We start from the raw sequence: 22,634 nt of genomic DNA on the forward strand, positions 1-22,634 counted from the left end.
GCAGGGCCGCCGAACCGTGCCGGTCCGGCCCGGCCCGGTCCGGTTCGGTTGGCTGGCCGGGCCATGGCCACCTGGCGGCGGGACGGGCGGGTGACGGCGCTACAGCAGTTGGGCTGCGCCGGACTGGCGGGAGCGCTGAGCCTCAGCCTGACGGCCCCGCTGGAGCTGCTGACGGTGCTGGCCCAGGTGGGCACCTGGCACTGCCGGCGGGGGCTGCGCCGAGCCGGGATCAGCCTCTGCCGAGCCGAGGGTCTGCGGGCCCTCTGGAAGGGGAACCTCACCGCCTGCCTGCGCCTCTTCCCATACAGCGCCCTGCAGCTCGCAGCCTCCCGCCGGTAAGAGCCAGCCCGGCCCCGGGGGGGGTTCGGCGGGGAGGGTGGGCTCTGGCTCCGACCCCTCCTGTGGTTAGGAGAGAGGAGGTGAGGGAAGTGGGGAGCCTGGCTGGATGGTTGCGTGTCCCCTCTCCCCTCAGACATGTCCCCCGGGATGGTAAATTAACTTCGTTTATTTAGTTTGCTCGGCGTGTAGCTGCTGTCAGGGCCCGGCGATGTGCCAGCAACTGCTTGTAAAGTCATTGGCGTTCTTCAGATGATGAAGGGTTATTAAATCTCTTCAACTGCAGAGATGAAGTTGCCGTGCTAGCTTCGAGTGGGACTCTTGACATCTGGGTTGTTTTGTTACTGTTGGTTTTGGTTTTTATTTTCAACCAATTTATTTTATTAATGTATACGCTTTCAAGTACTTATATTGGCTGTATAAGAAAGTAACGCTTCAAATCTTTTACCCTGTCATGCAGCAGTTATGCAAATTTGATCGGGTTTGAAGTCGACATGGGACATGATTTGCTTAAGATCTTGATTTTAATAACACAGTCATGAAATCCAGGTAGAACTGCAGCAGGATCAACATGGAGCAGTGCTGACTGAGCTCTGCTGACCTCAGATCCCCTTTAGCTGCCAGCATCTTTCAGCCTTTGAGCGGGGGCCTGACTCTTCTCACGCACCAGCCTGTTTTGCCAGCTTGAGGGTTGGGTTTCTTTCATCTTTTTTTTTTTTTTTTTTTTTTTTTTCTCGTCAGCTGTGTGTGCGCTATGCACTTGACATTTCCGCCCAGCTGGGCGCTGGGTTATCCCAGTTCGTGAGCCTTACTGGGTGGGGAGGAACCCATGGGCTCAGCCTGTGCCGGCCAGTCCGGCAGCCTGGGCTGATGCTGCGCAGCCTCCCGGGGTTTGGTGTTATCAGCTGAGAGTCATCCTCCCAGCTCTGCCCTTTAAAAAGGGATAGCTGGAGTGACCCTGGAACTGGGTACTTCTGGACACTGGGAACTGGACACTTGTTGTGTCCTTCTGCTTGTAATGCACACGGTGGTCGAACAAGGGGAGAGATAATGGTAGTGGGAAAGCAGAAACGACGATTTGGATGTAATTTAAAGTTCTCAGAAGAGCCAGTGTGTTGCAGCAATGTAAGGAGGTTGATTTTGAGCAAAATAACTTCATTGTTCAGGCAGCTTGAAACAGTGTATTCCCTTTGCGAGGCTGTAGTTTGTCTCTGGCTTGCACAGGGGGTTCTTTTTGGATTACAAGGGGAAGTAGGCTATCAGGAAACGAAACACAAGTATTTCTTGATCTGTTATTTGGGGATTTTTAAATGTATTGTCAAGTGAAAGAATGGTGTATAAATCAAGAAACGTTAGAAGAGAAATGTAGCATGGTAACTTTAAGTAAACAGTAATGGCAGCTGCAGAAGGAGCTGAGCTGAGCACAGTCCCTGGCAGGGCAGTGTGGGGGGAGCTGGCTGAGGAAGGGGGGGTTCAGCTGATTGCATCTGCAGTCACTGTGCATGGACCCTGTCTTTCCATAGCAGCTTGAAATGTTATCTGGGTAGTGCCTAGAGCCACCCCACCACCCTTCCCACACGTTTGTGCACACACAAGAAAATCAGGCTGTGTTGCTTTAGAGACTCTGAGACACAGAGAGAGCTAAATTTATGCCCTTTCACTTATGCTTGGCTGGCCTCTGCTCTGGGCTTGCTGCAGGGCATGAAGCAAGGCTCTGTCAGCAGTAGAGTATGAGCACTCATTTGAAAAAACATCAACTGAGCAAGCAGTGACTTGTAAAAATTTGAAAAATATGTTCCTCTGGACATGGTAGTACAGTATAGTTTAAATGTGAATTGTCTGTTTAGGCAGTTTAGCTAATACTTCCAAAGTAAAACATTATTTATCTCCAGCTAAGATTCTCCCTTCAGGTCTTCTTGTTTCTTGTTGCTTCCATGGCACTTCTCCCTAATGTGAGTGCCCTGTGCACATAGAAAAGTCCTTCTGTGCATCACAAATCCATGAAATGTAGGTTACCCTTTGAAGCTCTGTGCTTCAACCTCAACATTTGAAAGTTAGACTTAACCTCCTCAGTGTGATAGTGCCTGAACATAAAAGGATTATCTGTGTGGACCTTTCTGTCCCAACATAAGCATAGGGGAAAGTTCAGTTGTTCTCAGAAGACTTGTGATGATGTTATCTATGTATTTTTTCTTGCATGATAACTTTGACTGGGGAGGTTTGACCAATGTCTCTAATTGAATTTTTTTCATACATGGCACCTTTCATCCTGTAGGTGGAAATAGAAATGCGGGTTCTGTAGTAAAAAATTACTTTAAAAGTCTCTGGCAAAGCAAACAAATATATAATCTGAGCAATGAGTGCTTTATCTCAGTAGCACCAAAATCAAAGCAAATTATATTTGCAGATTTATATATTCCAATCCCTGGTTTAGTTGTTACTGATAACGTTGGAATTTCTGTGCTCTTTAAGCTCTTAGGCATGTTTTTTTGACTCTTCTTATATTTCCCCATTCACATGTTCTGTTTCACAGAGTTTCTTGTGCTGCTTGTAAGGCCTTGGATGAAATACATGTAAAAATTTCAACTCCTGCTGCTGAAGGGACTTATGGGCAGAAGAACAATTACATCAGGGATAATCTGCCTTGTTTTTTCATGTGTTTTGTTCATACTGTCATTGATAGTACCCTTTTGTGTGTTTAATGTAGGCTTGTTATACTTTTCACTGATGAGTTGGGCCATATTTCCCACTGGAGAGCCATCCTGGCAGGAAGTCTGGCTGGGATGGTTGCAACCATCATGACTTATCCCACTGATGTTATTAAGACACGGCTCATAGTGCAGAACCGACTGGAACCATCTTACAGAGGAATTCTTCATGCTTTTTACAAAATTTATCATCAAGAAGGACTCCGTGCACTCTACCGTGGCGTTTCACCAGCTATATTAGGTAAAATAATAATGGCTTAAATCACAGAACTGCACATTGTGCACTGCAGCTCTGTAGTGTGTTCGTTTGCTTACTTGATTACAAGAGCAAATCTTGTTCTGTAGAATGCATGTGGATATACAAGGCACAACAATATTGGTTACCTCTGCTGCCAGTTAGTGCTTTAAATTACAACCAAGTGCATAGCATTTAATGTATGGTTAGGTTTTCCACTAAATAATCTTTCCTGTCTTTTATAGATGCTCCAGTTGTGATCAGATGCAAGATTTCCACCATTCCTAAAAATCTATATATGTAAATATACATACAGTGTTCCTATGTCCTGTCTAGGTGTCAGAGTGTCTCCCTAGCTTTTCAGTAGAAACAGTGTGAGCAGTAATGTCTAACTGATGTGGAAAGTGAAGATCAGATATTCCTTGCAGGAAAGGACTTTTTAAAAATTTTTTTTACTCTCTGTAGATTTTTAAAATGCCATTTAACTTTGAGGTCACCTCTTCACAATATGACATTATTAAAAATACATCATAATAGTAAATAATAATATATAATCCCACTGTAAAATTGCTGAGAGCATAAAACAAGCAAAGACAAAAGTAGCCCTTATGAGCTTGACTGAAGAAGCAGCTCTGTTTACCTGTACAGCTGCTGTGGTTGGGTTGGACTGAAGAGAGGAGCTTGTCAGCAGAGAGAACCTGGAGGAAGAGCTGACCTGTCATGAGACTGGAGCAGTTACCAACATGCATATTTCAATATGTAAATATGTTCTCTGACCATGACATCTAGATGCTATAATATTGGGTGTTTGGTGGTAAGCCAGTGACTAAAAAGTCAAGTTCTTCAAAATATAAAATATTGATCTGGTTTGAACAATGTGAGGTGTAAAGTGGCAGCAGCTTATCCCATCTTTCTGGGGAATGTGATCAGCAGTTTTGTTTTCTTAGTGTACAGTGTGTTGGCATAAACTTTCTCTCTGGTTTGCTTTCTAGGTGCTGTTCCATTTTCTGCAGGCTCATTCTTGGTTTACATCAATCTGGACAAAATCTGGCAAGAACCCATAGTTCATTTCACTCCCCTTCAGAACTTCATAAATGGCTGTGTCACAGCTGCTGTGGCACAGACACTTTCTTTTCCCTTTGAGACTGTCAAGAGGAAGATGCAGGTACAGAGCAATCATGTTACTAGTTCTTTGTTACAGGTGCTTGTTTCAAGAGTTTGGGACAAGATTAGCGAGATGATCATCAGTGTCACTGTTTCTTTTACCAGTAAGCTACAGAGGCTTTGTTTGAGGTTGGTTGGGTCAGAGGCTTTGACTTTATTTCTTTACTTTTTCATAGCAATTCCATCAAATTCTCACACTTCAGAATTGGCAAACCTTCTGTAAAATACAGGCATTCAGTCCCCTGGGTGGCAGGCAGGATCAATGAGATCCATGTTATATTCAGAGCCTATGTGTCTGCCATTTGTGCTTGACCTACATACTGACTACCACAAGAAACTTTCTCAGCAGATATTAAGTCTGAAGAGTCAGGACTATCCTCATTCTTACTCCTCTGGTTAACAAGTGACTTCCCAGTTGCTGGTGCTGCTGCTTTCCTGCAGCATCAGCAACCTAAAACTTAATATATCAAGTTTCTATATAATTTTATATTGTCTTGCTGATCCTTTTTTCTGAAAGTATAGTAATAATAATTAAAACAAAACAAAAAAAGCAAACACAACAAAACAACAAACAAAACAATCATCTCCTCATGGTTTCCATCTTACAAACAAAATTCAGTTGATGTTGATTTTTCTTTGGAACTTCATCAACAGAGTAACAGTGAATAGCTGTCATCATTTGGTGGGCCTCTGGCTGTGGCATACGAGTTTGTTCTTTCATAAGGCTGCAGATTTATGGAGGGCTTTTGTCATCTTATAAAAAAAGTAGCCATTTGGTGTGGCAGCATTATGTAGATCCCCTTCCTTCTCCTCCCCGAGTGATAATCTGGTTGATAGATCACAGGCTAGCAAAAGGTCAGTGGAAATGTGGATTTCCCTGCTCCCCAGGTTCCCTTTTTCAGACAGGGCTCAGAGCCAGTGGCACAGAAGCCTTTGTTGGCCTCTCTCTATCTTGTGACAGAGGACCTCAGCAAGACAAGTAAAGTCTTTTATGATCTTGTGTAGCTGATGTGTCCAGAAGTCAGGCTTTAAGCTGAGCCCTTTCATCAAGTATTTCATAAAATGTCTCAGAAAGAGATTTTGAGCATGAGAACTTGATTGTTTTTTCCAGTTGTATCAGTGGGTCTAAGAAAATTTCTCCATACAAGTCTTCTTCTTCATATTTTTAGGCTGGCAGCAATACTGTTACCCTAAAGAATAAAGAAAATTAAAGCATTTGCTGTGCTGTTTCCCTTTTAATATTTTCTGCTAATACATCTGTTACTTGAATATTCAGTTTCTGTAATCAGTTCAAAGGTAACTCTCAGCTGTCACTGGTGTGATGTTAAGTTCTATGTCCAGCTTTGTCTTGACAGGCAAGTAGAAAAGTGGGACAGGCCCAGCTTTCATTTTCCTGCCACTAGGCTGTACTCTCTCACCAAGGGGATGCTTAAAGCATCTGATGGCCACTTCTAGAAATACAAAGGGAAATGGATTTATTGATTAAGTATGTAGGAAGTGGGAATGCTAAAAATACTTTGGGTGGAAAAAAGACTCAACCACAGAGAAGTTTTGTTCCTCCTTGATGCATTACAACAACTGAATAGTGATTTTCCAAGCTTAGAGAAGTACCTACTGTTCAGTGATCTATTCTGAAGGCAAAGGTGTTTCAGAAGAAGGAGCTGCCTAGGTGTGAAGGCTTGTGATTTTTTTGGTACAGGAAATGACATAAGCTGGGAGGCTTATCCAGAAAAGGGACCTGTTGGAAATCACACCCAAGCTGGTACTGGTAGCTCACTGGAACTCATGTAAGATCAACCAAGAAGTTTGGTTTTTGCAGTTATCACCAGGGTGTGGTCCAGCCTTGCAGGGATCAGGTCTGCTCTGTGCTTGTTTGCTGGCCTGTTCAGTTTGCAGGGTGCTGGTCAGAAGAGAGAAATGTCTAGGACCAGAAAAGGTATCATGCAAAGGGACCTAAAAGAGGGAGAATTAAGACAAGGAAAACAAAGCTTCCTGGCACTTCAATGTTTTACAGAAAACAGGAGAGCAAATACTTCTGACCACAGCTTCCCTCAAACGTTATATTTTGTTCAACCTCCATTCAGTGACTCACTTTTCTAGCTGATAAAAAGATAAGAGGGGTGCAGCAAAGCCTTCAGCTACCCCCAGCCCTGTGTGGGTTCTGCAGCAGATGAAGGGCAATGCTGCCCTTGTTTGGAAGCCAGGAGTGGTAGTGGGGTGTATGAACAGGGACCCAGCACATGGCAGAGCTCAGTTTCAGATTCCTCTTCCTTTCCTTCTGTCCCACAGATCTGAGAGTTGGAGGCAGCGTGTTGCCAGAGAAGTTTTCCATCCAACCTATTAGTGATGAGGAACTAGGGAGTTATAAGGCAGTCTCAGGAGCTTTGCAAACTGAGAAATGAGGACACAAGGCTGTCTTCTCTGGTTCTGAAATGGAGTACAAGCCTGAGACCAGAGCATCCAGTTCAGGTCTTCATCTGGCATGCCAGGCAGTCAGAAGAATTAGCTCCATCCCTTTCCTCATCTAGGCAAAGCTTGAATTGTTTGCACAGACTAGAAAAGGATAAAGTGTTATTTTTAACCTCTGCTGTAATAATTTTCTTTCATCCTTTCTCATATTACACATTTGAATCCTACACTTCTGATGTCATCAGCTTCTGTCACTGACATCTGGGGGAGTAGGAGCCAACTGTCAGTGAACAATTCTTCCTCTGTGTTCTAGGGACGATTTATGATGTCAGATGTGCTCTGTAGCCATGGTTTCTTCCCCCTCTGCTATTATAATTATCATGTTTACCTTTTTTTTTTTTCTTTTACAAAGATGCTATGTTCACTAAATATAGTTGAATGGTTATTGTAAAGGAAGTGTTAATTAATGAGTGAGTCTTACTGAAAATGTGAGTCCTCTTTGTTGTGCTTGTCCTAATTTTACTTTTTTGTCTTCCTTTTTTCACTTTGCTCCTGATTGGCATGTTAGAGAATGAAGAGGTACTGTATGCATGTTTCAGCGTGGAAATATGGCTTTTGTTGTGCATCTGTAGAAGGGGATTAATGAAGCAGAGGGTTGTTCAAAGAGATGTTTTGTTTCAAATGTTTTCCTGACTCACTCTTATACTATATCAGCTTCTGTACAAAAAAATTAATGATTTTTATATCCTTCTGATAGTTTTTATTTTTGGCTTTCTTTCTTTATCCCACCATACCATCTCTCTTTGTTAGATCCAGTTTCTCAGTGATATTCAAGTACAGCACTTTCAGCCTACAGACAAGTGCAAGAATACCAAGAATACTACTTTTTTTATTATTATTATTATTTTTTTTCTTTTTCTTTAAGCAGGAAAATACCTGCCTGTGAATGAGTCTGGTTCAAGGGAAGCACTGGTAATATGTTTGTACTTCCCCACATCATCTCCTTTCCTATGATGACCTTCATAAGTGCCTATTGGACAGAGCTCTGGCATTTCAGTTCAGAAGGATGAATTTAGAGCTGCTATGTGCCACACAGAAGTTTATAATTAGAATGGCACCCATCCCAGATCTTGTGTAGAACTGAAGATCTATAAACATGCAAATGGTCAGTGCAAACCTAATACCCAAGTTTTGGCACTTCCCTGTGTGCACATGACACTGAGGTAGGCTCAGATACCCCTGGCTGACACTTGGGAGTCTTCATTCATGCCAGACTGATCTGTGACTCAGTCTTGTCAGGCAGAATGCACAAAGCTGACCCTGTAGTTTCACAGATACACCACTGACTCTACACTTTCTCCTCACCTGCTTATGTGGACAAACTTTGCATAGTTATAGAAGCTCACTCCCAGCCCCACCTTTTTCTGGAAAAATTTCTCTTAATTTCTGTCACTAAAACTTGTCTGAAACTCCCTTTTGCCAGTAAATGCTATTCAGGGATAGCTTTACCATCAACACCTGGTGATGTAGAACAAGCATACTTTTAGCATACCACAGGATTCAGCACATTTTTGGTGCTGGCTGTAGAGCATCCCCAAGTTGTAAGGATTTCTCTCTGGGGAGAGCATTGTTCAGTAGGGATCTTTCTGTTTTAAAATCCAGACTTTGAATTCCTGCCACTGCCATAAACAAACAGGCTCACTGTTCTTGGATAGTGTAGATTGTTGCCACCCATCACTCAAGAAGTGGCCTCTTTTTCAGTGACAGATGTCAGGCAGTTAGGCCTGACAGTTTGCAGTGGGTTTTGGGTTGTTTTTTTATTGTTGTTGTTTTGGTTTTGTTCAGGTTCTTTGGAACACAAGATGCTCTGCAAATGTGAAATATGTTGTAGATGATGTAGATGCTATGAGTTCATAGAAACCTGGAGAAAACTTTGCAGTCATTCCCTTTGTGAGGTACAGCAAATGCAGTCTTGTGCACTGTTGGCAGATTTCTAGTCTGAAGTCAGTTAAAGGACATACTGAAGTCTCTCTTTAAAAGTAGTACTGCTCTTTAAGTTGTTTTTGTTTTTTTTAAATAGTCCCCTAACTGTGGCCCTTGCATGGTAGAAGTCAGTCAAGCAAGAACCCAGTGTCTGAGTTATAAACAAAGCTTTGGAAAAGAAAATTACAAATGTTTGTTAGAAAATTGGCATTTCCCTGATGAAATGAGGAGACAGTGCTCTCACTCTGCTTAAAAACTAATAACTTGCAAACAGTGCTCTGTCACTGGATGGTCACTGGTGCTGTTATGGCAGCCTCTGGGAGGTCCCAGTCTGTGATGTCCCTGATGTTTGTGAAATCTGTGTTCTGGTCAGCTGGGAATATGAAAGTTATTGGAGTCATGACCCAGTTTAAAAATATGAAATCCTTTTTGGGTCATGTGGTTCACACGACATCTCAAAAGTATATGTGCTTTGAGACCCTTTAATAGTGAGCACCATGGGAGCCTTGGAAATTTTCAGAGATGGAGCCATCTGACCACACAGAGTGGTGAATTCTGTAGTGGGGAAGCAAATAAGAAGCAATATTACTACTTCTAGTCTGATTTCTTGTGGAAGCAAGGCTTACATGCTTGCTAGCTGTCTGTCCTTCACCCCAGTACTTTTTGATCCTGCTGTCCAGCTTCAGCTAAACTTGATAGAGTGGAGGTTTCAGAGAGATTAACTTCAAATTTGATGAAAACAAGTGCACAGATAGAGATGAAACTCCAAAAATATTTCTCCTGAGGGGGAGGCTGCAGTGTGAATTCTTACTTTTCCTGCTGCTTCTCCCTGTGATCTCAGGCTCCCTGTCTCCTTTCTGCTTGGGGTTCAAGCATCAGCCAGGACCCCAACCCCAGGGTGGTATTTGAACTTGGGACCAGTCTGACTCCTCTGATTATTAACAGATAGGTAATAGACCTCAGATTAGGGTTTTGGCAAAATCCCTTCCTTCTTTTCTTTCTTTTTTCTTTTTTTTCTTTTTTTTTTTTTTCCCTAAGTGCTTCCAGCAACCAGCATTTTTTATTATTTCACTGGTGTTGCTATCAAGATAATTTATACCACTTTTCTGGGGGCATAAATGCCTGAAAAGCTATTGAGTGTAACATGGGCTTTGCTTTCTCTAACGGCCTGGATCAGGTTTTGTGCATGTGAGCAGACCTCAGCATTTCTCTTATATCCACAGACTGCCATAAGAGAGAATCATGAAGAGTCACTGCCTGTCAAGCTGAAACACTGAGCAGTGCCAGTGGAAAAACTGTATAAGAGGGAAAAATCATAACTTGTGAGTCAGAAGAAGGACTGGTCTGATCTAATAGTCAGGTCTGCTTGTGACAGCTCGTGCTATGTCTAGTGGTCTTTAGCCCTGTTCATCCAAGGAGCTGTGATGTGTTAAGTGTGTAACACTCACTTGATGGGGATTTCAGCAGTAGCTTAGTGCTGCAGCACAGGGGTCTGCTAAAAAAAAAAAGAAAAGAAAAGAAAAAAAAAAAAGGCAGGAAAACACACTGTACCCTTTGAAATGCAGGAAGTCTGAGGGAGAGCAGAATAAAGTTCTCTCTGAATAATTTTCCCAGATGTGAAGTGGCCACCACACTCCCAGTCCTTGATTTGGTAGTGCCACCTGAGCCTGGCCAGCAGCCTCTTAGCAGCCTGCACAGCTGTGATCAGTGTGGTAGGATCCAGAGCTCTTGTAATCTGCTTTGGGGCAAGTCAGGGGGGTTAACTCAGCCCACCTCTTTGAACTCAGTAAGCTCACAAGCTGACAGGGCCTGACACTGCTGTGCACACACATTTATTACAGCCACCATTCCCAGCAGGGAGACAGTGATGTCTTCAGAGTGACAGCTGTCACTGTTACCCCTTAACATAAGTATTCTTATTCAGGAGAGCCTTGTATCCATGTGTCTGTGCTTAGAAAGATGTGCCCATGACATAAAAGGTGATTAGTTATGCAAAATGTTCCATAAATGAGAGCTAAACTCTATGGACACTCTCTTCTTTTTTATCCGATTTATTTTCCACCTAAGGCAAATGGAAGTATGTCTTGTGTAAAGCCCTAATCCTGTAAAATGTTATTTTCTCCTCAGGCAGCAGGAGATGTGGGAACTGGTGTTGCTGTTCACCATGTGAAGTGCAGTCCTTTTAGTGCTTATGTGCATGGAAATAGTGCTCCCATTTTTGTACTGAGCTGAACCACCATGAGGTATTTGGAACCACCCAGAGATGCCCATGTAAGGGGCTTGCACTGCCTTGAGGAAGAAGACCTCTGTATTCCATATCAAAGATTTCATCATCCTGCAGGTGTTAAAAGCAGGAAAGCTTAGGCTAAGTAGCAAAGGAAGGATTCTGCAGCAAATCATCAAGCCTCAGGGAGCAATAGGCCTGGGTATAATGTTTTTAAAGCTAAGGGTCAAACTTTTAAGCAAGCAGTAAACCCTTTTTTTCACTCAGTGCCATTGATCTCAGGAAGACAGATGATTTGGCCCCAGTTCAGGTTACAGAGGAAAGGACAACTTGTTCCTAGAGTGCAGGTAGCTGGAGGTCAGCTGCTCTGCTGTGCTGCTCTGGAACTGATTGCTCTCCTGATAACTTGTCATCTTTTACCTTCCCACATGCCTGAACACCTTTAGTGGACTTTACCCAGGGGCAGATCAGCATTACCACACCACTGACACAGGGAAGACAATAACAAGGCTGTCCTTGAGGAAAAGGGAGTGATTAGCCCAGGAGAAGGCATGCCTTTCCCCCAGTATTAACACTTATTTATGTTGTAGTTCTTACCTTATATGAATGGAATGAAATGCTCTTTCAAGCACTCAGCTTTCCCTTGAGTGAAATTTCTGTTGACCACAGTGGTCATGTTGTCTTGAACTAAACTGGCACTCTTTATCCTTCATTTTCATTTGAACTATGGTTACGCCTGCCTGTTGCATGTGTCCTTATTAACCCAGACTGCAAAGACTTCTAATTTTAGCCTCCAGATTAAGCGTGTGAACTCTTGAGCCGTGCTGTAATGTGCCTTCCTGTGCTTATTTATGTATAGGTATATTGATCAGAAGTGGAGGAGACCTAAATCTGCTGAAAATATATAAATAACAAGCAATTTTACTGTATTTCTCATCAAGGTAGCATACCACCTATGGCAGCTATTTGCTGCTAGTTGATCTTTCATACTCTGTGCCAACAAGTTCTGCCTGTTAAAAAAAATAGCAGACCATTGTGCCATCATACTTTATGAACAGGGAAGGAGAAAAACTACATGAGTTGAGAGGGAAGTATTTCTACAGATTCTCTGATCCATGTAAATTCAGATAGTTGCAAACCAAAATGTCCTAAAGTGCCTAAGTGAGAATTTTTTATCTGCAGAGTCTCAGGTGGCTTAACCTCCACATCTGCCTTCTCCTGACCTGGTGGTCTCTGCTTGGTCCCCACGTGGGTGGGAAGGTACAAATGGTCCATCTTTTGGTGGGCATGGTTCCCACTGCAGCTGTGGTGAACTACATCCATCCTTCAATCCTAAGAGGAAGAGAGGAGGAGGAGGAGGAGAGGGGCTGGGTGAGGTTGTGAAAGGGGAAATCTTTATGAGGACCTGTGAGTTTAGTTGCCAAAATGTGACTGTGCTGTTCTGGCAGTTCCCTCATGATGCAGACAATGGGAGAGAATGGTGTCTGAAGAGTCTTCAGGCAACAATTCACTTTAACAATTAACTTGAATTTTGTAATGGTGATTCACTCTTATTTAAATATTTTGTTTACTTTAAAAAAAAAGTGAGTGCAGGTAGTTGGGAGTTTGTTTATACCTCTCACCTGGGTCTATTGAAATAGAGCAGAGTGCTAGCTTCAGGGATGTATCACAGTGTTTTAGTAACCTTGGTGGCCTTTGGGTACTAAAAGACTGTGTTTGTGAGAGAGAAAATGGAGCCAATTCTACCTCTGATGTTGTTGAATCATTTAGAGAACCCAGGGAAAAAGATTTGCCATTCAGCCCCAGTACTACCATGGCTAACAGCTTGGCACTGCTCTCCCACCAGCACAGGGAGCTGCACTGCCTCACCAGCCTTCTGCAGAATGAGACAGCTGTAACTGGGGAGAAGGAAGCCTTTAAAAATGTTCATAATAAACAGTTTTCCATTTTCCATGCAGCAGCCCACAGTGCTGAGGGGTGTCAAAAGAAAGGAAGTCACAGCGCTGCTTTGAGGTGTGTGATGTGAAACATCTGTTTCATAAATCCAGTCTGGGTTTGGTATGCCCTTTGCTGTTTGATTTGTATGTCATAATAGGTTTCTGCAAAAAAAAAGGTAGAGAAACCAGTTTGATCTGTTTGGTTACTTCTGGCTCTAGTGCCACAGGGCAGTTACAGTGATTGCACTCTTGCTCTTGGATGATGCAGAACCACCCAAAACCTACAGATATTTTTTATTCAAAAACAGTGCTAAATGAACCATCTTCCTAATTTTTTCTTTTATTAATACTTTTGGCTTTGTTTAGCTGTGTTTCAAAATACTGCTTTAACTACACACTGATACAGTTTTGGGGTTTTCTTTGGCAGTAGGTGATTCTGAGATTCTGTGGACAATTCTTATTTAAATACTGTGTGTAGGGCCTTAGACACATACTGCTCCTGTAAAGCAGAGAGGCTGTGGCAAAGCACACTTCACCCCATAGACTGAATTCTTGAAAAAGGCTGTTACTGATGTTACTGCAAATAATGTTCCAGTAAATCTCTTAAGAGGTCACTGTCTGTGGGCAATTAGAAATCTGGGTGTTTGACTGACTTGTTCTTTTTTAACTGTTTTCTGGATATATTTGGTGTGTGCAGAATCCTACTGAAACCTGCAGTGGCCTGTCTGGGAGTTGTAGGAATGGGTACTGTAAGCAAACCCCTTTGCTGTATCTGCCTTTGCAATATATACAGCAAGGGGATTAAGTCAAACTCATGCCTTTAATTCTGGCAGGTCATGCCCTGCCTACCACAGAGAGACTTAAAAAGGAAGGGAATCACCACGTTAACAGCACTGTCCTTTTCCTGAAGTGTTTTAGAAACCTCTCTCTTTACTGCTTGACTGCCTATAACTTCCAGTACCAAAAAAAGCATGTGGAAACTGGCTGAGAGTCCAGAAAGCAGAATAGAGTTTAGAATCCAGATCACCTATCATGGCTGTTGCATTTTTAATGATACTTCTGTCACTGGGGTGCTCTTCTAAGCATCTCTGGTGCTAATATCCTGGAGTCTGGTCCCTGGAGTCTCAGTTGTAGCACTCAGCATCTTCTCCAGTACAGGCATGGCAGTCTTTGTGCAGGACTTGCTCAAGTACTGCAGATTAAGGCTTGAAAATTTATTTCTTTCTCTCTCACCTTTGGACTAAGCTATTGCTTTTTAAACCTTTATGCCCTTTAGTAAAGGAGCCAAGCAGAGCACTGAATTTCCTTGTAGCAAATGAGCCTGAGTGAACACGTGCCTGACCCTTGGCTACCAGACTAACTCTGTTACCTTGAGCTACCTGCAGAGGCAGGGCTGGTAATACTGTAAAATCACAGCAGTTAAATCCCACAACACCTGCCTCTCTGAGTCCTAAGCCAGGAAGCTGTGGGAGCTTGCACCAGGGTTAGAAATTATGGAAACAGCTATAGCCCCTCTGTGTTAGCAAGGCCAGTGTAGACACAAGGGGGATGAACAATTAGAACAGTTGAAACACTTTCTCCCTCTCTTTCAAATTAAATACTCTATTGAGAAACTTCATAGAGAAGCAAATGCTTCTGTACTGCCCTTCTTAAACTGTAGTAAACCATGGATTAAATCATCAGCTCTACTCTTGCCTGGGGTGAAGGAGTCAGGACATGATAAAGGAGATCCAGAATATAACAATTCAGGCTGTGGTGGAAGCTGTTGCCCCCCAAAAGCCCTGTCAAAATGCAACTGTGATTTTTATCCATTACCTGCCATCAGAAGTATTCCACATGCATTTCAGTCAAGCACAAAAAAAGGTGAGAGGAGGGAAAAAACAGATAAGTGATTTTTTTGTAGATGACAAAACTATGCAGTTAGTTCGTGAGGTGACTTTGTGTTAGCTTCTGAATTTTGGCAGCAATATTGCCAGTAATGCAAGAACATGTAACAATATTAAAACTATTTGATTAGCAACTTGTCTGATACACCTGGAGAATGAGTTTTGATCAGTTCCCATTTCCAGCATCTAATTTGCCAAGTATTTGAAATGCTATACCTGAGGCATCCAGAAAATGTCATCACTGCTTATGAGTCTAGGAGAAGCTTGTCACAGTCTTAGCAGCTCTGAGAAGCTGTAAGCCAGTCTGGCCAAGGAGGGAAAAATGATACAGTACATGGTGTTTCAGGTCAATGAGGGGCTAATGATATCCATAGTCATCAATCAATTAACTGTACAAATCCCATTTTTATCAAATTTCTGCCCCGTGGTGATCAGCTTGCATGTGCAAGTCATCAGCCTGTGCAAGGGGTCCCTGCACATGCCAGACTGAGAAGCATCACTTGCCTGGTGTCTGAGTGAAACCCAGATTCACCACTGCAAGATGAACCCATGGCTGCATGTGTGAGGATGGGTGAGGATGGGATTATTGAAGGTCACATTATCCTGTCTGTGCTAACACAGTAGGAGATTAATGAAGGAAGGATTTTGCTGTTAAAAATGACCCACTACACTTCTTCCATGTGAACAGACACTGTCCATGCAGCAGTTGGAAATGTAGCTGCAATCCAGTAGGATGCTCCCAACCAGTCTGGATCAAGAGACCTTGTAGCAAAGATTTAGGACCATGGGCACCAGCTGCTTCTCTACAGCCCTGGGTGGGCTGGGTCAGTCTCTGTTCCTCAGTTATGCTGTGCTGCTCCTACTCAGTTTGAGGCTGATGTGTTATGTGACTCTGGTTTGGGTGGTTTGCTTTCACAAGGGTGGGATTACTACTTTCTTTTTCTTTCATGCCTTTCAGAATTTCCCCCCTTTTCAGTTTGTGTTTCAAGGCAAAACAGCCAATCCTCTTGGGTTGATGGAAAAAGCCAGATCAGTCTGTTGAAACCTGGAAATAAGTGTTTCTTATGTACCAGAGTGGAGAAAATAATTATCTAAAGATAAATTATTTTGGTTTTCCATTGCTTGTTCTTAATCCCTTTGGATGTCTCTTGAACAGGCCCAGAGTCCTTGGCTTCCCCACTATGGAGCAGTTGATGTCCACTTCACTGGCATGGCTGACTGCTTCCGACAAACTGTGAAGAACAAAGGTGTGCTTGGGCTTTGGAGTGGCCTCACCCCCAGTCTGCTCAAGGTGAGGTTTGGTTTTCAACCCAAAGAATACCCTGAAGTAATCAAGAGACACTTTTAGACAGTTGAGGTTATAAAGCTTATGCCACGCCTCTATACATACTGGCAGTTTATAGGTGACAGAGTCTGTGACAGAATGGGTATAACCTCAGGCATGTTCTAATACAGCTTCAGACCTTGGTTTGGTCAGATTTCCCCAAATATAAGTGTGGCTTCTGCATATCACTCCTTTCAAGTTCATCTGAATGTCCTTAGAGAAGGGAGTGCTGCTAACACACGAGCCTGGGGTATGGATGGGGAGCTGCAGGTGATTGGATTCCAACAGGTAAATAAGTTCTGCTTCTCAGCTGAGCTCCAGTAGTTTGTACCAACTTGTAGAGAAATCTGTGCTTGTAGAAGCCACTTCCTCCAGAGTCAAAGGTAGTACTTTCGACCAGCTCTTTAATCCATGTGTGTTGGTTACAACAGCCTGTGCTGAGCTGAAAACATGTAGTAAAGTCTGGTAGCTTAAACAGAAGGTAATTTAGTTTACATAAATACATTTTGTTGTGCTGCAATGAGGATTACCTACATGGAGTGCTACAGGTCAGCTAATGATTGACAATGAGATTTGACTGCCACTGCCTGTGCCTGGCCCTGCCTTGGCTGGTTTGAAGGCACGTGGCACCAGAGCTGCTGATTCTACAGGGGGGAAGGAAGAAAATTCTTTGGTCATTGTGCTGTCTGTAAAGCCCAGATTTCATACTGGGATTTGCTGAGGTTCCTTAGGATTTGACAAGTTATGATGATCTGTAGGCTAACATAGAGCTTGTACCCCACAATATTGTTATAATTAGGTACCAATAATAAACTCCCTACTTTTAGCATGCAGCAGGTGCATAGTTTGGGGTGAGACTGATCCTGTATAAGTGAGCACAGCTCAATTAGTTGATCAGATCAGATTTGAAGCCCTGAACGTGCCCTTATCTAAAACATCTAAACTAAGAATGCTACTAGTGAGTGTCATACTGCTTTTTAATCTTATGTTGCTTTTTAAAAATTATTTTATCAGATTGTTCCCTACTTTGGCGTGATGTTTAGCACCTTTGAGTTCTGCAAGAGGGTCTGTCTCTACAGAAATGGATATATTGAATCTCCTTTAAATTACAAGCTAACTCCTGGTGTGGATCAGAGTTTACAGCCACAAGAACTCAGAGAATTAAGGCGCTTCCCAAGGGAAAAGTTTCAGCCAAGGAAATCAACTCTTGAAAACTGACATCAGAGTGTCTGTTGCAGACACACACACTGCCTTTCTTTAGGAACTTCACAAGAAGGACACACTGAACTACAGGTACCAGCAGATCGTGTGGGTTTCATACAGTGCCAGAAATGCATAAATTTGCCTCTCATTTGCTGAGTGGATAAAGCAATATGAATACCAAACATTTACTTGAAGAGGAGAGATGCAACTAGTTTGAAAATGCTGTGTTACTAGAACTTGAAAATGCTTTATTCTAGGTGCTTTTGAATACTGAATAGCCATTTTGAGATAAAACCACTTGCAGAAAGGCAAGAAAACTGAGATAAGGGTATAAATGGTACCTCCAGAAGTGTTAAGAACATTCAAATGTATTTTTTAAAATAATCTGAGATACCGAGTCAGCCAAAAATTATAAACAGACTAGAATACATAAAACATGCAAAAATTTCTGCTAAATATTATTATTTTTAGTAATGCTTTGTGGAGGTGGCATTATGCAGATGAAGAATTAGTCTCTGTTCAGTCACACTCCAAAATCCACTCTTGAGTTTTTGAGGCTTACTTGAGAATAATATTTTGTATGAATCTTGGATGTAAAGATGAAAATATGCTGCTGCAACTGTGCTTTTGCTAGCAGAGAACTGTAATGTGCAAAATAACTGTGATACACTGGAATGACAATCTTGCAAACTTACGTGCATACTAGAAAACATTGTCCCCTTTCTCCTATGTTGTAACTGCATGTGAATGAATTATTTCAGGCTTTGAAAAACAGTTTTCCTAAAGTTCTCCAACTGAAATATTTCCTGAAAAACACAGTTCTGATATGTGTTAGATAATTCAGAGCCATGAGCCTTGTCACGTTTTGTTATTCTTAAAGCTCTATTTTTATATTAAACTACTTTTTAATTCCTGTGCACAGCCCAGGCCTACTGTGCTGCTCAGAACTCACCATCAGAATAGCAATGTGCACTAAAAGATCATCCTGCTGTTATACTTCAGGACCTGTTTTAGTACTCTGGTTTTCTTGTAGAGGTCCAGCTATGGAGCAGCTCCATCCTGGTGTCATCTGATAGAACACCTTACACCCCGTGTGCATGTGGGGAGGTGGCTCTGCCCTACAGGACATGTCCCACCAGCCATGGTGTGTGTGACCCAGCACCTGGGAAAAGTGTCTGTGCATGCCAGCCATGCTCCTGCCCCAGCTGCAGCAGCCTGGGCTCCACACAGGGTTTGCCTGTTGGTTTACAGAGGTTTTGTGTGTGTTTTTGTACCATTTATGTCCCTGCTTAGTGGAAATAAGGAAATCTTGGAAACTGCTTGATTTGGCCAGGTCACAGTGGGATGAGGCAGTGACAGGTTGCAGGAACAGTCTGTGACTGTGAAGAGAGCTTTGCAAAAAGATTTGGGGTAATTTTAAGGCCAGCCTTGCACCTAGAACTCAATGTTGGTGTACCCTGCAGCTTGCAGTATTTCTCTGGATGGGATTGCTCGGGTCTGCTGCAGGGGGGCTTCATGTTGGGTTTCTTCTCAGAGAAGAAATGCAAGCATTGAGACCAAAAATGGTGGAGACCAGATGTGGTGGCATGTGCATCACACTGATGCTGTAAGTGCTTTTGGCTCTCGAATCAACCTGTCCAGTGAACATGTTTCTGTTTTGCCTCAGTTTCCCTATCTGCACAATGCAGGTATTAATACTGAGACATCTGAGTTGTATGAATAAGGAGATGTGACTTGTGAGTGTGTCAGGAAGGAACAGATTTCTGAAGAGTGCCCTTGTCCAAGTATATCTGTTTTTGTTTTTTTTTTTTACTAATGTTGTATTTCTAAGTAGATTTTAAAGATTGAGTGATAGGTGCATACGAATGTCTGAGCATCTTTTCACACCTGCTAAGAGTCAAGTGTCAAAAGTTTGTAACACCTTTGTATTGTAATGTCTTCCTACAACCTATATAAATCACCAGCCTTTATCAACCAAACCTCTGCTTTGCCTAATCACATCTCCGCATGAGAAAGCCCCCAAAAGGCAACACTAAAATGTTTTGAGACAGCACTGCAGCGAAGTTCCTCGGACGTGGATCAGGAACACATCCAGGGGTGTGTGGTCCTGAGGAACCGGTTCAGAGCAAGAGCTATGGGGTTGGTGACATTGGACGGAGGGTGCAGCCGTGGGGGGTCCGTGGTGGGGACTGCGTCTGGCTGAGCATCCCGTCACAGCTGAGTTCAGCGCCGGGGCTGGCGGAGGGAACCCCGATGGTCCTTGGAGCTCCGTGACTCGCACCGCACCGCGGGAGTACCGGAGGAGGGGCTGCGGTTCGGTGAGGCTGAGCCGTCAGACTCTTCGCCTCCCCCGTCCCGCCCCAAACCACCTCCGTGCTCTGCCCCGCTGTCCCTGCGGGCTGTCCCTGCGGGCTGTCCCTGCGATGCCAGCGGGTGGCGTGGAGAGGATGCGGGATCGGAAGGCCCCATCACTGCCACCACTGCTGCCCGGTGCCGAGCCGGACAGCTCCGACCCTGGCGGCGGGGCCTGGAGAGGGGACCCCATCCCGGGGGTGCTGTCCGGACACCGGGAATGTGGCTCCGTGTGCCACCCCGGGACCCCATCGCCCCCCGCTCCCCCCGACGCCTCCCGCGGCGTCCCCGATCCGCTGCGGCGGCCACGCCTCCCTCCTGCCGCAACCAATGGGCGAGCGGGACGCGGCGGCGCGGACCGCCCCCGGCCACGTGCCCCCCGCCGCCCTTATATAAGGCGGCCATTTCAGCCGCCCGCCGCGCCGCTTCCCCCCGCCTCGTCTGGGTTCGCCTCGTCCGCTGCCTCCTCCCGCCATGACCGATGCGGCCGTGTCCTTCCTCAAGGATTTCCTCGCCGGCGGGGTGGCGGCCGCCATCTCCAAGACCGCCGTCGCCCCCATCGAGAGGGTCAAGCTGCTGCTGCAGGTGAGCGGCAGGGCCGGGGCCGCCCCAAGGTCGCCGCAGGGAGAGAGGTGGGGGGGGGCCGGCGGCGGGCCCGGGGGTCGCGGGGGATCGGCTCTGACGGCGGCCTCTCGGCCCCTCGCAGGTGCAGCACGCCAGCAAGCAGATCTCCGCCGATAAGCAGTACAAGGGCATCATCGACTGCGTGGTGCGCATCCCCCGGGAGCAGGGCGTCCTCTCCTTCTGGCGCGGCAACCTGGCCAATGTGATCCGGTACTTCCCGACCCAGGCCCTCAACTTCGCCTTCAAGGATAAGTACAAGCAGGTCTTCCTGGGCGGCGTGGACAAGCGAACCCAGTTCTGGCGGTACTTCGCCGGTAACCTGGCGTCCGGGGGTGCCGCTGGCGCTACCTCCCTCTGCTTCGTCTACCCCCTTGACTTTGCCCGAACCCGCCTGGCAGCAGACGTGGGTAAAGCCGGGGCTGACCGGGAGTTCAGCGGGCTCGGTGACTGCCTGGTCAAAATCTTCCGTTCGGATGGGCTCAAGGGTCTGTACCAGGGCTTCAGTGTCTCCGTCCAGGGCATCATCATCTACAGAGCTGCCTACTTTGGCATCTATGACACCGCAAAGGGTAGGTTGACCAAAATAGTGCTAAAAGAGAGATCCTGGGCTGCAGCCGGCCTGTAGTGTGTTTTGGCAGATGCTGGTACTCACCTGCAGTCCTTACCAAAAACCTCTGTCCCACAGGAATGCTTCCAGACCCAAAGAACACCCACATCATTGTCAGCTGGATGATCGCTCAGAGCGTCACTGCTGTTGCTGGTTTGGTCTCCTACCCTTTTGACACGGTTCGTCGTCGCATGATGATGCAGTCTGGCCGTAAAGGAGGTAAGTTTCTACATCCTTCTGTAGGGATTGGCAGGCATCCCTGAACCAACAGTTGGTGGTGGAGCTGAGATGAAGGTAGAGTGGGTTGGCTTTCAGCAAACCATGTAGAAATCATCAGCTCTTATGAACAGTGGTCTGCAAGAAGCAGATGTCAGGTGGGGGGCATGGACAGATCAGTCTTTGCAGCATGCCTGTAATGTCACATGCACAACTCAGAGACCTGTCAGTAAGCAGGAATGGCAGAACTTGAGCAAAGATGTTGCAAACTAGTGTGTCTAGGCCTAGAAGAGACGTCCTTGGTAGCAGGCATATCCTGACTGACTGCAATAGCTTTTGGGTCTGGAAATGTTGGTGTCAAAGTGACAGTAGCTGCCTTCTCAAACGGGTCTTTCCAGTGTCTCCTGGGGGTAATGCAGCAGCAAGGTATATCCAGGGCTGCCTTGTCCTCTGATGTGCTAATGCTTGAGAAAGTATTATGGAAAAAAGTCAAGAAATGGGACGTACTTGAGGTTATAAAGCTGGCAGATACATTAGGCCATTCCTGACCTGGATGTTGGGGGTCATGGGCATCCCATTCCTAATGCTGTCTGTCTCCTGCAGCTGACATAATGTACAGTGGCACTATTGACTGCTGGCGGAAGATTGCCAGGGACGAGGGCTCCAAGGCGTTTTTCAAAGGTGCATGGTCGAATGTACTCCGAGGAATGGGTGGTGCTTTTGTCTTAGTCCTGTATGATGAAATCAAGAAGTACACATAAGCTGTTTCTTGTCACCTGGCATGTTGTTATATGTAGCCTGTGACCGTTAACGGACTCGTTGGAAACCACCTGTAGTTACTAAACTGTGAGGGCTGATGTTCATACAGGTTGGCATGGGGCAGGGGTGACTGCCTGCCCTGTCTTTATCAAATTAATTCTCCTGATGGGACCACCAGGGTTTCTATTTGGGTCATTCCTGCTTAAAGGGTACAAAGAAATAAAAATTTGAAACCAACTTTCTTTCCTTGTCTCACATTTCTTCTTGCAGCAGCTGCAGCATGAGGGGAGTGGGGGGGTCTCTGCATTGGCTGTAGAGAGGAAGGAAGACAAACCCCCTCCATCCTGCACATCTTGTTACCTGCTAACTACCTGTGGCCTTTGGCAGGTAAACAGGCTGCCAGGGAAGCTGTGTTGTGTTTAATCCCCAGTGGAAGCCAGTACTTGAGGCTGGAATGGGCACTGGCAGCAAGAAGATCTCACCCAGCTGGCCTCCCTGAGACCTGATAACCAGAGATGAGGCACAGGTTGTGTGCCACCAGTCCTGCCTCTGGCCCTGTCTGCTACCCAGGGTTGATGAAACTTTGTTTTGAAAGTGCCAAGGGCAAAAACCTTCTGCAAAACACATTTCTCCCCACAATACTGAGCACCTGGGGGGCTGGAGAAAC

The 22,634-nt window shown here is 44.9% G+C and overlaps 1 protein-coding gene across 1 annotated transcript; it reads left to right on the top strand.

The window, feature by feature from the left end:
• The first annotated feature begins 48 nt into the window (after positions 1-48).
• Positions 49-22,205, top strand: LOC103528396. Its single transcript, XM_030449404.1, has 10 exons — positions 49-335; positions 3,044-3,285; positions 4,272-4,444; positions 16,039-16,173; positions 17,221-17,416; positions 19,627-20,070; positions 20,159-20,346; positions 20,468-20,954; positions 21,071-21,211; positions 21,812-22,205. The coding sequence occupies exons 1-10, from the start codon at positions 64-66 to the stop codon at positions 21,967-21,969; spliced, it is 2,436 nt and encodes an 811-aa protein (XP_030305264.1). The 5' UTR covers positions 49-63; the 3' UTR covers positions 21,970-22,205.
• Positions 22,206-22,634: the final 429 nt, after the last annotated feature.

This window comes from Calypte anna, chromosome 4 (assembly GCF_003957555.1).
Source record: "Calypte anna isolate BGI_N300 chromosome 4, bCalAnn1_v1.p, whole genome shotgun sequence".
NCBI lineage: Eukaryota > Metazoa > Chordata > Aves > Apodiformes > Trochilidae > Calypte > Calypte anna.